Source organism: Notamacropus eugenii, chromosome 6 (genome assembly GCF_028372415.1).
Source record: "Notamacropus eugenii isolate mMacEug1 chromosome 6, mMacEug1.pri_v2, whole genome shotgun sequence".
NCBI lineage: Eukaryota > Metazoa > Chordata > Mammalia > Diprotodontia > Macropodidae > Notamacropus > Notamacropus eugenii.
In genome coordinates, this window is record NC_092877.1 from 36,240,520 (window position 1) to 36,254,940 (window position 14,421).

A 14,421-nucleotide genomic window follows, 5' to 3' on the forward strand; every position below is an offset into this window, starting at 1 on the left:
GGCGATGTCCCGCACACATCAGGCGCTTTAATGACTTTGTAGACCGGAATTCGCTTTAGGCATGAGACGGGCTTCTGGTGGAAGGACGATGCGCTTTTCAGGGACAAGTCGAGCCCCAGGACCAGTGGGGAGGGAGGGGAGGTGACCCAGCCACGTGCGCTAGGGAGGCGAGGCGTCCAGCCCGGAGCCCGCCAGGTGTGTAGGTCCGAGCCGGGCCGCGGGGGGGCGGGGCGAGGGACTGTCAGGAGGCCCCGCCCCCTCGGCCCGGGAGCGAGGCGGCGAGTGGGGGAGACGGGGGGCGGGGCCGCCCAGGCCCCGGGTGAAAATGAGGCCGGGCCGGGGGGCGGGGCCGTCCGGGGCTGGCTGGCGTGAGCCGCGGCTGTCAGAGTGTCAGACTGGCGGCTGGCGCGCGAGGCAGGCAGGGCGCCTTCCCTCACGCGCTCTCGGCTCCCTCCTGCGGCGGCTGCCGCTCGGCGCCCGGCACTCCAGCGCTCCTTCTCGGCTCCGCCGCCGCCTTCTGCGCGATGCGGGGCCCGGGCCGCCACCGCTCTGGACTGGCCGGGGCGCCGCCGCGGCTCCTGCTGCTCCCGCTGCTGCCCCTGCTCCTGGTCTCGGCGCTGTCGCCGTCCCTGCCACCGCCCCAGGGTGAGCGAGCCCGGGGGCTCCCGTGCGGCCGCAGGCGTCCCTGCCCCGCTGCCCGCTGCCCGCTGCCCCGCTGCCCGCTGCCCCTCTGCCCGCTGCCCGCTGCCCCTCTGCCCCCTGCCCTCCTGCCCCGCTGCCCGCTGCCCGCTGCCCCGCTGCCCCCTGCCCTCCTGCCCCGCTGCCCGCTGCCCCGCTGCCCGCTGCCCCGCTGCCCTCCTGCCCCGCTGCCCGCTGCCCCTCTGCCCGCTGCCCCGCTGCCCGCTGCCCGCTGCCCCTCTGCCCCCTGCCCTCCTGCCCCGCTGCCCGCTGCCCCGCTGCCCTCCTGCCCCGCTGCCCGCTGCCCCTCTGCCCGCTGCCCGCTGCCCCGCTGCCCGCTGCCCCTCTGCCCGCTGCCCGCTGCCCCGCTGCCCTCCTGCCCCGCTGTCCGCTGCCCGCTGCCCCTCTGCCCGCTGCCCCGCTGCCCTCCTGCCCCGCTGCCCGCTGCCCCTCTGCCCGCTGCCCCGCTGCCCCTCTGCCCGCTGCCCCTCTGCCCCCTTACCTCGGGGCTCCTCACGCTTTCTCCCCCTGCTCCCGCCTGGCTCTCCGCCCCCTCCTTTATCCCTTCGTCTTCTCCTTCGTTCTGCCTTCGACTGCCTCGGCCCTTCTTCCTTTGCCTTTCTCTAGACCAGGGAGCCCGCGAGCTCTGCCACCCGCAGTGGGGTTCCCTGGTGCTTTCACTTGCTGTGGGGTTCCCTGGTGCTTTCACCTGCAGTGGGGTTCCCTGGTGCTTTCACTTGCAGTGGGGTTCCCTGGTGCTTTCACTTGCAGTGGGGTTCCCTGGTGCTTTCTCTTGCAGTGAGGTTCCCTGATGCTTTCACTTGCAGTGGGGTTCCCTGATGCTTTCACTTGCAGTGGGGTTCCCTGGTGCTTTCACTTGCAGTGGAGTTCACTGGTGCTTTCACTTGCAGTAGGGTTCACTGGTGCTTTGGTTTGCAGTGGGGTTCACTAGTGGTTTCTCTTGCAGTGAGGTTCACTAGTGGTTTCTCTTGCAGTGAGGTTCACTGGTGTTTTCACTCACAGTGGGGTTCACTAGTGCTTTTGCTTGTAGTGGAGTTTACTAGTCGTTTGTCTTGCAGTGGGGTTAACTAGTGGTTTCTCTTACAGTGGGGTTAACTAGTGGCTTCTCTTGCAGTGAGATTCACTGGTGCTTTCACTTGCAGTGGGGTTCACTGGTGCTTTTGCTTGCAGTGAGGTTCACTGATGCTTTCGCTTGCAATGAGTTTCACTGGTGTTTTCACTCACAGTGGGGTTCACTGGTGGTTTCTCTTGCAGTGGGGTTCACTAGTGCTTTTGCTTGTAGGGGGTTCACTAGTGGTTTCTCTTGCAGTGGGGTTAACTAGTCGTTTCTCTTGCAGTGGGGTTAACTAGTGGCTTCTCTTGCAGTGAGATTCACTGGTGCTTTCACTTGCAGTGGGGTTCACTAGTGGTTTCTCTTACAGGAGATTCACTGGTACTTTCACTTGTCGTGGGGTTCCCTGGTGCTTTCACTTGCAGTGGGGTTCACTAGTGGTTTCATTTGCAGTGAGTTTCACTGGTGCTTTCATTCATAGTGGGGTTCCCTAGTCCTTTCACTTGCAGTGGGGCTCACTAGGCTTTTGCTTGCAGTAGGGTTCTCTAGTGCTTTCACTTGCAGTGAGGTTCACTAGTGCTTTTATTTGCTGTGAGGTTCCCTAGTGCTTTTACTTGCTGTGGGACCAGCTGCCTGGGGAGCAGGGTATGCCCTTAAGTGACCTTTTTAAAGAATAAGCATGAGTTTTCAGCAGCTGGAGTTAAGTGCTTTTGATGAGCTCAGCTTACTCAACTTCAATTATTTCCCAAACTTGATTGAAAAAAATAATCAAGAAGGTTAACTTCCACCAAATATTTCTTCCTATCCCAAGTGTGTTAAGGGGGTGCCAGGCATGCCTTAATGTCCCACAAATGAATATCTTGTCTTCTTTTAAAGTAAAGTTTAGTTACTAATTTGTAAAATTACAGTTAAATTTGAGTTTTTTTAGTTTGATGAATATATAGCACCTTTTTCAAGAGAAATGTCTTTTAGTTTAATAAGGCCTGTACTGCTTTTGTGACTGATAATAAACTAGGTAGTGACAGATTGGGTGGACATTTGGTTAGAAGAAAAGAGGTTAACCCAGATGTGGGGAACCTGCAGCCTTGAGGCCACATGTGGCCCTCTTGGCCTTCAAGTGAGCACTACAGGGCCACATGTGGCCTCGAGGCTGTAGGTTCCCCAGCCCTGGGTTAACCTGTCTAGTCTCCTTCAGTTAAAAGAAGATGGCAGCACACTTCATTTAAGGAAACCACTGACCTACTGCTAAACTTCTCTTCTTTGCAGATGTAGATGAGTGTGCCAGAGGAATTGGTGACTGCCACGAAGATGCCATCTGTCAGAACACACCCATGTCCTATAAGTGCTCCTGCAAGCCAGGCTACCAAGGGGAGGGCAAACACTGTGAAGGTAAACTCACAATCTGCAGTGCCAACGGCATGTCAGGGACACAGTTGCCTCTACATTGCCTGATTTCTTCATGAGCAAAGCTTCCCCAAGAGGGTTCTTCACTCCCACAATGCATAGGCCAGGACTTTAGAGGTAGAAACAGTCATAGAGATGGTAAGAGTCCAGCGCCTTCTTTCTGCCAGGACGGAGACTAAGGACTAGAAGCTTAGTTTCTTCCAAGATTGTGCTGCTGATAATTGTAACAGAGATGAAATTAGAACCCATGTTCCTTGACTCCACATCCAACAGTCTATCAAATGCTAGCTAGTAGCACCCACCTCTCTGCAAGAAGGAAGAGGTATGTTTTAGTACTTGTACTCTGGGACTGTCATTAGTTTTCCAGTTACTCAGAGCTGAACTTCCTTTTGGGCAGTTTTTTATTTTTGCTCATTTATTTTTTTGAGGCAATCACGGTTAAGTGATTGTCTAGAGTTCACACAGTAAGTGTCTGAGTTTGCATTTGAACTCAGGTCCTCCTGACTCCAGGGCTGATGCTCTATCCACTCTGCCATCTAGTTGCCCCTAGTGATCTTTTAATTTACATTACTGTGGTCATTGTGTATATGTTCTCTTTGTCCTGCTTATTTCCCATCTGCATCAGTTCATGCAAATCTTTCCATGCCTCTCTGAATTCTTTTTGTCATCTTTAACTGCACAATAATATTTCATTATATTCATATAGTTTTCTCAGCCACCTCACCATCAGGGGGTACCCACTTTGCCTCAAGTTCTTTACCTCCAGAAAGAGTATATATTGTACCTTTGTTTTTGTCCTTGACTTTCTTGAGATATATTCTCAGTACAGTAGTGGGATTGCTGAGTCAGAGGGTATGCGCAAGTTAGTCATTTTTCTTGCATAATTTCAAAGTGAATTCTAGAACAGCTGGATTACTTCACAACTCTGCCAGCAGTATATCAATGAGTCTATATGGAATACCCCCTCTTTTCTTTTTCATTAAGCTCTTCACCTTCAAAACCTGAATCAAAACTCATCTCTCCCAGGAAGACATCTGTGATTGATCTCACCTAACTTTGCTCTTGCATGGCATGAAATTTTTCTTCACATAAAAGATAAAAACCCAACAAGTTCTGATTGAAGGAAAGTTGTGAACTAAGGAAACTCTTCTCTATTTTTCATATTTTCCCCTTTGAACGGTGCTTCTTATAACCTTTTAGTACCTAGTATTCTATTGTTTTACCACTATCAGAACAAGAAAGGATCTGCAGATACTGTGTATTTAGTATACAGGCATATACCTTGGAGATACTGAGAGTTTGGTTCCAGACCACTGCAATAAAGCAAATATTTCAATAAAGTAAGCCACATGAAGTTTTTGGTTTCTCAGTGCATGGAGAGGTCATGTTTGCCCTGTACTGTAGTGTGTTAATTGTACAATAGTATTATATCTAAAAATGTACGTAACTTAATTAAAAATACTTCATTACTAAAAAATGCTAACCATCACCTGAGCCTTCAGCAAGTAGCAATCTTTCTGCTGCTGGAGGGTCTTGCCTTGATGTTGCTGACTGCTGACCAGTTAGGGTGGTGGTTGGTAAAGGTTGGGGCCCCTTTGGAATTTCTTGAAATAATACAACAGTGCAGTTTACTACATCCATTGACTCTCTCTGTCATGAAAGATTTCTCTGCAGCATTCTATGCTGTTTGATAGCATTTTACCTACAGTCAAATTTCTTTCAAAATTGGAGTCAATTCTTATATGAACTGATGCAAAATGAAGTGAGCAGAACCAGGAGAACACTGTACACAGTAACAACAATGTTGTATAATGATCAACCGTGAATGACTTTGCTATCCTCAGCAATGCTGTGATCAAGACAATTCCCAAGGACTCGTGATGAAAAATGCTGTCTGTTTCCAGAGAAAGAACTAGTGGAGTCTAAGTGCAGATCAAAGAATACTATTTTCCACTTTATTTTTTCATGTTTTTTCCTTTTTGTCTGTGTTTTCTTTCACAATATGACTAATGTAGAAATGTTTACATGATTACACATGTATAACCTATATTAAGTCGCTTACCATGTCAGGGAGGGGGGAGGGGACGGATGGAGAAAGAGAATTTGGAACTCGAAATTTAAAAAAAAATATCAAAATTGAAGCCATTTCTCTCAAACCCTGATATTGCTTTATCAAATAAGTTTATGTAATACTTTCAATATTGTTGTGTCTCAGGGAATAGGGAGGCCTGAGGAGAGGGCAACAGGCAGGGACTGGCTGACTCGGGAAACAATCAGAACAAACACAGCATTTATCAGTTAAGTTTGCCATCTTATATGGGCTAGAGGTCTTCAAACAAAGTCTGAATGATCCCTTATGTTGTAGAGGGAATTCATATTCAAGCATCACTTAGATTAAATAGCCTCGGAGGTTTTTTCTAACTCCCAGATTATGGAGTTGTTCCTCTAGCACCAGGCAAACAGAGCTTTGAGGGGCACTAGGGGCAGGCATAGAGGGAACTTCAGGGAGGGAAAGGGGAAATATGCCAGATTTAGGACCTTGGTTTATACAAATATGTATGTCATTAATGTGTGGCTTTAGGGAAAACTATCATCGTTTTGTTCAGCCATTTTGCAGTTGTGTCTAACTTTTTGTGACCCCATTTGGGATTTTCTTGGCAGAGTTACTGTAGTGGTTTGCCATTTCCTTTTCTAGATTATTTTACAGATGAGGCAAATAGCATTAAGTGACTTGGCCAGGGTCACACAGTAGTCTGAGGTCCAATTTGAACTCAGGAAGATGAGTCTTCCTGACTCCAGCCTCTGCTTTCTATCCACTGTGTCACCTAGCTGTCCACTATCCGCATTACTATAGCACTTACTGTGTATGAAAAGTATAATATATACTTATAGTAAGTATATATTGCATACTTACTATATATTAGTAATTACTATAGATACTGGAAAATTAGCCAAGGCAAGAAAACTAGAAATTTTGGTTTGACTTTATATTATTAATCCTGGTTAGGTCATTTACGAGATGCAGCATGCTGTCAAGAGCCGACCTCAGAGTCAGGAAGACTTGCCTCTGTGTAATCCTGAGCAAGTCACTTAACTTCTCGTTTTGCTCTTAGCAGCTCTATAAGACTGTAAGGTCCAAAGGAGTTGCTGGCCTGCATTGGTCAATGGAGTTTGCTCATTTGAGAGTTCCTTATATCAATGAAATCACAGGTTCATTCCTGAGCTCTGCCCCTGGTTATTTATGGGGACTGTTCAATACTTATGCCAGATTAGGATGCAGAAGGTAACTGTTGTGCATCATTCATGGTGGATCCAATCAAATTTCCACAAGTGTATATTACCATGACACTGACTTGTATTCATGTAAACTCCTCATGCAGTTCTTTGCTCACAACTACATATATCAGAGGGAACATCCTCTGCTTTTACTCCAGGTATCTATGCTACAGAAATTCATGCTTGTTGATAAACTGCCTTGAAACAGTTTACTTTTTGTGAATGTTGTAGCTTTTAAAAACATTTTGAGGGCAGATACCTTGTTTTTGGTTTTGTTTACATGTAGCACATGTTCAATAAGTATTGATTGAATAATACAAATTTTCCATTAATTTTCTAAGATTGATATGCTGTAAATTAAGTTGACTTTTTCACAATGTACAGCAGATGTGTCTTATTTTAGTTTAAAGCAATTATGTTTTAGTGGTGGTGTGGCACCTTTGTCTTCTATCTGACAGATCAGTGAGATCTTAAATCAGTTATCCATCCAAAACTGAAATGTTTCTTCTAAAAAAAAGGAGGAGAGAGGGAGAATGTAAGGAGAACATAGTTCAGAGATGTAACTGTCTTCTCAACAAGTGAATTTCATTTGTAAGTCACTTGGGTCAGGTCTATGGTATCCTCTCTTTATTACCAACTTCACTTTACATGGCTTTCCTGGAAGAAATGAGCCAGGTGTGGCTGCTGAAGGCCTTCTCAGAGAAGTTATTTCTTTAAACCAAGATTGACTGACTGTTTATCCTGAGTATTGTAGAGAGGTTTCCTATTTGACTGCAATTTGGACTAGATGACCTCTCAGGTCCCTTATAACTTAGATTGTCCATTAAAATTTCATAGCAGCTATGTTTGCAAGGTAAGCATAGGATTCTCTTCCTTAGAAATTCTGTATGCTAAAAATTGGGAGAAATTTACATGTACTAGTGTGTCTATTGACTGAGTTCCTAAAGGAACAAATATTTCTAAAATTAAATAATGATATGATACTTTAGGTCATTTGTTTTTCTTTGAAATGTGCAGTACTTAGAACACAGAGTTGGGAGCTGCAATCGCATACATTAAGTAATCTGCCTTTGTGCTTTAGAAAACAGTCATGAATCAAATTAGGTTTAGTAAGGGTGCTCTTATTGTTACAGAATAATAGATTTTGGCATTGGAAAGCATTCTGTATAGACCATTGTAAGCCCAACAAGGTGGGATTTTTGCTGTTTTCTTTTTGGAGTTCAGTTTCCCAGGCTCAGGCTAAATTGTGAACTTCTGAAGGCTAAATCTCCTTTGAACCCTGATAATTCATAGCTGTGCTGAATCATGTAGGTTTCATGCCTGCTGACTCTGAGCCAGTCAGGAGTGAGTCTTTGTTATATATTCTGGGAGGCTGGCATTTTGCTTTGGGGGCTCATTCATGAGAAGCACCTTTTGATTCCCTGCACAGGAATCTGAGTAGCCTGTTTTTTTTTAAGAGGCTCTTCCCCTACCCCCACTACTCAGACGTTGGTGTTCCCAGTCTAGTGGTGTATGTAGGTGGTTGTATTACTTTGTTCAGACAATTGGAGCCCTGTTTGTTGAATCTCATGCTAATTTCTCTGCTTGCATTTTCTATACTCACTTCTTTCTACTTATCTATTAAACTAAAGTAAGATTGTTAACCTCTTTAAAGCTGTCTTTGCTTTATAAAAGAAGATCAGAGAACCTGTGCTAGCAGTCCACCCTAGTGGGTGGGTGTGCTAGTATGGTTGCTAATACAACCATTTTGTCCAGTGTCCTCATTTTATAGATGAAGGAAGTTAGGCCTAGATAAATTAAGTGACTATTGGTTCTTTGAATGAGGTGAACAGTTGTTAGTAAGAATCTGAATTCAACATAGTTAAAAACACAGAAAAAAATAGGCTCATATGTGTTCAGGATAGCTTCTCTATGTCATCTTCCTTTACCAAGATTTTACTTTATCAAGCAATGTGGTTTGTTTCAGTTGAAACCTTAGCTTGAAGTGCTAACTTTTTGTGATAACAAAGTGGGTGAACAAAGTGGGCGCCCACTGCCTGGGGAGCGATTGAACAAGTCACAGTATGGAAATATAATGAAACATTATTGGATTGTAAAAAATGATGAAGATGAATTGAAGGAAAGATGAGAAATCTTGCATGAATTGATACAGAGTGAAATAAGTCAAGCCAGAAAAGCAATATAAAGTATGACTACAGTTATGTAAGTGAAAATAAAATGAATATGTAATGATTGATTGTAGCCCTAGAGAGGGAATGAGAAATGCACCTTCTCCTTTCTTTGGAGCAGTAAGGGACTGCTGGAATAGAACCTTTTGTATGCTGTCACATGCAGCCACTGTCAATAGTTTTGCAGAAGCTTGCTGTGTGTGTGGTTGGGGGTGGGAATGGTAGGGACCGAGATATTTTTGGAAATATCTGTGATACCAAAGCACAAGGCATCAGTAAAACTTTAAAAGTAGAAAAAAGGTCTGTTGATCTAATTATTACATAGAAGCCAGTTTGTAAGATGATTCTGGAGAATGCTTATTGTATGCAGTTTCATGTCATAACCTGTCTTTATCAAAGATATAACAGTCATCTTATAGACTTTTCCTTTATTTCTCAGACATTGATGAATGCAATAATGAATTCAACGGAGGCTGTGTACATGAATGTTTTAACATTCCAGGCAATTATCGCTGTACTTGTTCTGATGGCTTCATGTTGGCTCATGATGGTCATAATTGTCTTGGTAAGTAGTATAGTACAAAAAAATTGCAAACATTAATTTCCTTAACGCAGTTCTTTATCCCTGTCTAGTGCTTTGGTTGGGTTTGAACAATAGGCATTAAGACAGAGCATCTTCAAATCAGTCTTTTTTTTTTGTCCAAATGGAGAATCTTAGTTTTTAATAATTTTTAATACTTTGTGACATTATTTTTCCCAATAGGCTTATGAGATAATATCATCATTATTGCTGATTGATTCTAAAGTATACCAGTATTACTTTAAGACCAAATATTAGTTTTTGCTCTCTTAGAACAGTCATGGATAGATCTGAGTATTATATTAGAAGTATCATTGCTGATACTCAGTTAATGCCACTCTGGGACTCTCTCAAACCTCTTGAATCAGGCAAACCTCCTTGGAATGATCAAAGTATATCCTTGGGTTTCAGTCAGGCAAGTTTTACTTTTTTGTGAGAGAGAGAACACTTTCATTATTCCTTTTCCTCAAAGATACACAGAACAGAAAAATCTGCTGGAGTTTTAAATCTACAGAGCTGGTTCATGGAGTGGTTTCTTAAGATAAGATTTCTTCAAAACTACTGAAAACAAGCTGTTTGGCTGCAAGTAGAATAGTGCAGAGGTTTCAGAATGACTTTGGCCTTCTCTGTCCTACAGCTTGCACTGGCAGCTCTCTGTGGTTTTGCCAACCAGATTCCATCTGTAGCCAAAGATCTGCGTTTGATGTGCAGATGAATGTCAGGAGGAGGCCTTGTGGCCTTCCAGCTTTGATCATGTTATTAATTATCATGCTACTGATCATGTGACTTACATTGTAGAGTGTGTGGCAAGGTGAGAAACTGCCCATCTCAGGGATATGAGCTTGGGGAGCTCTTGAGCTCCAGCTTTATCCCAGAATCATGGGCAACCTATTAGGATGCTCTACGTTTGTTTCCCAGTAAACAGAGGGAATTATCTCACTTCCTAGAAATGGTGGGAGAATTATATTTGCTGTTTAACTGTGTTGAAATTTGTGTCTGAAAGGAAGATGTTGGAATGAGGAAGTGAAGCACAGGTTTTCATTCAGCAAGCTTTGTCCTCAGCTCCTTTATTTGGCTTTATTCTAACAACTCTGTAACTGTTGTAGTCCTAGTAATACAAAGCACTTTCATTAAAGCAGCCCTCTGAAGTAGGTAGGCAGGGCAAGTATTATTATCTTCATTTCACGTAAGAAAATCAAAGAAATAAATCGACTTGCCAACAGTTACACAGCCAGTGGACAGTGGAGCAACTTGCAACCAGGTTTTCTTTTTCCATGTGCTCTTTACAGTGCATGCATGATGCTGCCTCTGCAGCACTTCTTGGTCCAGGTCGAGAGAGGTTCCTGGCTATTTCTTCTAGGTCTGTGGTACCATTAGATTGGTACAAGTCAGGACTGCTGATGCCAAGGTAAGGAATTACATACGCACTGATGGATTTGATGAGGAAAGAAGACCCAAGGACAAAAATAAATTTTGTGATCTGCAATTACCTGGGTAATTGGAATCTTACATGGGTCTCATTTAATTTGTAGATTAAATTTGCAGTAGTTCTTTTCATTTTCAGGAAGAACACTTTGTTCCTATTTGATTCAACAGCAACTGAGATTTATATTTTTAATTTATTTATAATATTTATTTAATATTAATTATTAACTAACTAAATTTATTTTAAAATATTTATTTATAATAAATATTTAATTTAATAAATATAATGTATATTTTTGCATTGACGGTATGTACTTTGCATATATGACAGATTGTACTTTACATATAATAGGCATTTGATAAGTGTTTATTGAATTATGTTGAGGAATTAATAACTCAGATGTTAAGAGGTGGCCTAAAATATGAGAAAGCAGAATTAGAACTCTGAAGGGCAAAGGTCGATAATGCCAAATCTTTATTTCTGGTCAAGCTTCAATCCTACATTTCTCGCTCTGCTAACTATTTCTACCTTGATGTTCCCCTGGCACTTCCAACTCAGCACATCCCAAACAAGCTCATCATTTCCCCTCTCAAATCTATTCTTCCTCTTGACGTCTTTGTTCCATTAAAGGCAGCATTCCATTATCATTGGCTCTTCCCTCTACTTTGCCTATCATATATGTGCGTATATATATATATATATATATATGATATATCCTGCATCTATATCTACATAGACAACATTTTTTTATGTGGCCTCTTCAATATATTCCTTCCTTTTCATTCCTACCCCCACTACCTTAGCTCAGGCTTTTATTACCTCTCCTCTAAATTACGGCAGGTCTTTTCAGCTGGTTTCCATTGCCTTCAATCTTGCCACCCTTCTGGGGGCCATCTCCAGTGGGCCTGGTCTCTGTCTGGTCACTGGACCCAGATGGCTCCAGAGGAAAAAGTGAGGCTGGTGACTTTGCACATCCCCTCCTCACTTAAATCCAATCCACTTGCAAGTCATCACCTTCCTAATATCACGGTCCTCTTCAGAATGAAGAACATACAACAGTCCCTTCCACCTGTACTCTGTGTTTTGAGAGTGATCTTTCTAAAGCACACCTGTGATGCTGTCTATCCACTGAAAATTTTACATATGGAGGTCTTCACTGCTTGTGAACTCAAAGAATATTTGAGGCCTTTCATGCTCTGTGGCCTGTTGCTCTCCTTTATGTACTCTACACAACAGCTAAACTAACGATCCTCCCCTGCCTCAGCATAGCTTCACGCCCTTGCTCGCAGCCGTCTCTCTAATTTTGCTTGTAGAAATCTTTTCCATCTTAGCTCAAATGTCACCTCTTCCCCCTTGCTCAGTTTTCCCTGTTTCCCTCCCCCACATGTACTCATGCATGCAATATCTCCCTCCTTGGAACTCCTGTGGCACTTTGTATTTCTTTTATGACACTGCATTTCTCATTGCAGTGATGTGTATGCATGTCTCATCTTTCTTATTAAACTATAATTATATATATATATAAGCTAGTTGAGGGAAAAGACTGTGTTTTTCATAGGATCACAGATTAGAGCCGGAAAGAAGCTTAGAAATTATTTACTTCAACTCCCCCTTTTTTATGGATGAGGAAACTAAGGCCCAGAGAGGTTGTTATTTGCCTAAGTTTTCACAGGTAGTACTAGGAGAGAACTGGGCTTTGAATATAGGAACTCTGACTCCAGATCCAGCATTCTGTCTACTCTACTGTACCCCCTTAGCCTTTGTATCCATTGTAGTGTCTAAAGCGAGGCTTTGTACTTGATAGAACCTCAGCCCCTATTGGAAAAGATCAATAATTGAATGAATGAATGAATGAGCTGAGCCCCATAGTTTAAAAAAAAACAACTAAGGCTAGCTATTTGGTGGTGTTGGTTAATAAGTGTTTATTGACAGGTTCATCATGAGCCCTAGGTTCTTTTTTGGTTCCATTTCTAACTTCAAAGAGAGTACTTCCATCCCATATTCTCAGTTTGTCTATCTGGAAGTAATAAATCTAAGTTGTCTCTACTTCACAGTGATGTTAGGGGTGAACATGAGTAAGCCTATAATATGTTTAAAGACACTTAGAAGAGCAGCATTTGAAACAAAATGGAAGGACTAGGAAAAACAGAATTTAAATGTTTTCATTTTTTCCATCAATCACATCAAAGAAAGAATGAGATGTTATGGCAGTCCAGAACTTGGAGCTGGGGACTTTTCTGCAGTAGCTAGGATTCTTGAGTTCTGTAGATTATATTTCACATTGTGTTGAGGTCTATAGGTACTAAAAAAACCTTTCCTAGGGTTAAACCCTTGTTGGGCTAGGATTCAAATGCAGCTTAGGACTTGTGCAACATTCAGAATGTGCCAAGAAATGCTTGTGATTTCTGCCAGCCATAATCCAGATATCTAATTTAAGTGTGTGTGTGTGTGTGTGTGTGTGTGTGTGTGTGTGTACATACACACACATGTATATAAACTCACTTTTTTCTGGTACATATCTTTCCTAGTCCCAATTATATTTTCATCAGCCTCTTTTCTGAAATAAATGACAAACATAGAGGGAGAACATCTTTTCAGTATCAAACTGCAAAAATATAATTTGCATGTATATAAAATGAATCAGATATTTTGAACTCAGAATAAAACCTATTCTTGATAATTCTAGGTCTACAGATTGGAATACCAGGGCAAGGTGTGTTCTGCAGAAGGCTCATCTCTTGGAATTTGCTTCAATCTCTGGTTTAAAGTAGGCCAGGTTTCTTAGCCTTTAGGATATGGCACAGGTCCCATCTGTTTAGTCCAGTATCTGCCTGATGGTATAGGAGAAGAGATGAGTGTAAGATTTCAAGTTTGAATCCTAGATAACAGATATTTAAATGGGAATTTTCTTGTAATAGATATGCTTAGAGAGGCTAGTGAGAGCAAAACAAAAATAGACTAAAAAAAGTAAATGCATTTGACTTATCATCCTCAGTTTTCATTCCAATCAATGTAAAAAAGTTGGTTAAACCTTTGGATGTGACTTTGGGCATTACATATTAGTTGTGTATGGGTAGCAGTGGCTTGTTTTTTAACTGTCAAGATAATTTCTGGTATACTTGTGGATCTGTATCTGTGTTGGCTTGAGCTCTTAATACAGGATTATATAGTGGATTAATTTAATGCTTGTAATGAGATCGTGAGCAGGAGTTTAATCCTTTTTGGTTGCAGGTATAACTAACCTGTCAGGGCCGGGCCAGAGATTTTTAGAGAAATGGTGAGACAAAGCTGGTCTAAACTCACTCCTTCCTCTTCCAGATGTGGACGAGTGCCTGTCCAACAATGGTGGCTGCCAGCACACATGTGTCAACACCATGGGGAGCTATGAGTGCCAGTGTCAGGAGGGTTTTTTCCTGAGTGACAACCAGCATACATGCATTCACCATGCTAAAGGTATGGAAAGAACTTCTTGCGTGTGTTACTAGGGCTTTGTTGCATTCGGTCAACAAGTATTTGTCAGATGCCTGCTAGGCAGACAACTGGAAACCTACCAGATGAGAATGTGAAAGTCCCGGTGTAGCAGAGGGAGAGAGAGAATGGATCAATGGATCATTTCTCCAATTTGACCTCCTCTGTAGTACAGGAATTACGGTTCACCACCTAGCTCATGATAAAAGTGCTTGTAAGCTGAAAAATGCTGTAGAAATGTTCATTATTTGTCCTGGCTTGGTCATCTCACTTCTGACCCTGAAGTTCTTCCTTTGCAAATGAGGAAGCCAGACTGGCCTGGGACTCAGATTTCAAAAATTGTAAGTTC

At 42.9% G+C, this 14,421-nt stretch overlaps 1 protein-coding gene across 2 annotated transcripts in view; it reads left to right on the forward strand.

Moving 5' to 3' along the window:
• Positions 1 to 381: 381 nt before the first annotated feature.
• SCUBE2 (signal peptide, CUB domain and EGF like domain containing 2) overlaps positions 382 to 14,421 on the forward strand; it is a 75,861-nt gene continuing 61,821 nt past the window's right edge. Inside the window, exons 1-4 of one of the 2 annotated variants that reach the window (XM_072619478.1) lie at positions 382 to 645; positions 3,017 to 3,139; positions 9,038 to 9,163; positions 13,923 to 14,057. In XM_072619478.1, the coding sequence (XP_072475579.1) occupies positions 525 to 645; positions 3,017 to 3,139; positions 9,038 to 9,163; positions 13,923 to 14,057 (505 nt within the window). In that variant the 5' untranslated portion in view covers positions 382 to 524. The remainder of the gene's footprint in view (positions 646 to 3,016; positions 3,140 to 9,037; positions 9,164 to 13,922; positions 14,058 to 14,421) is intronic. The other variant, XM_072619479.1, reaches the window with a different exon arrangement.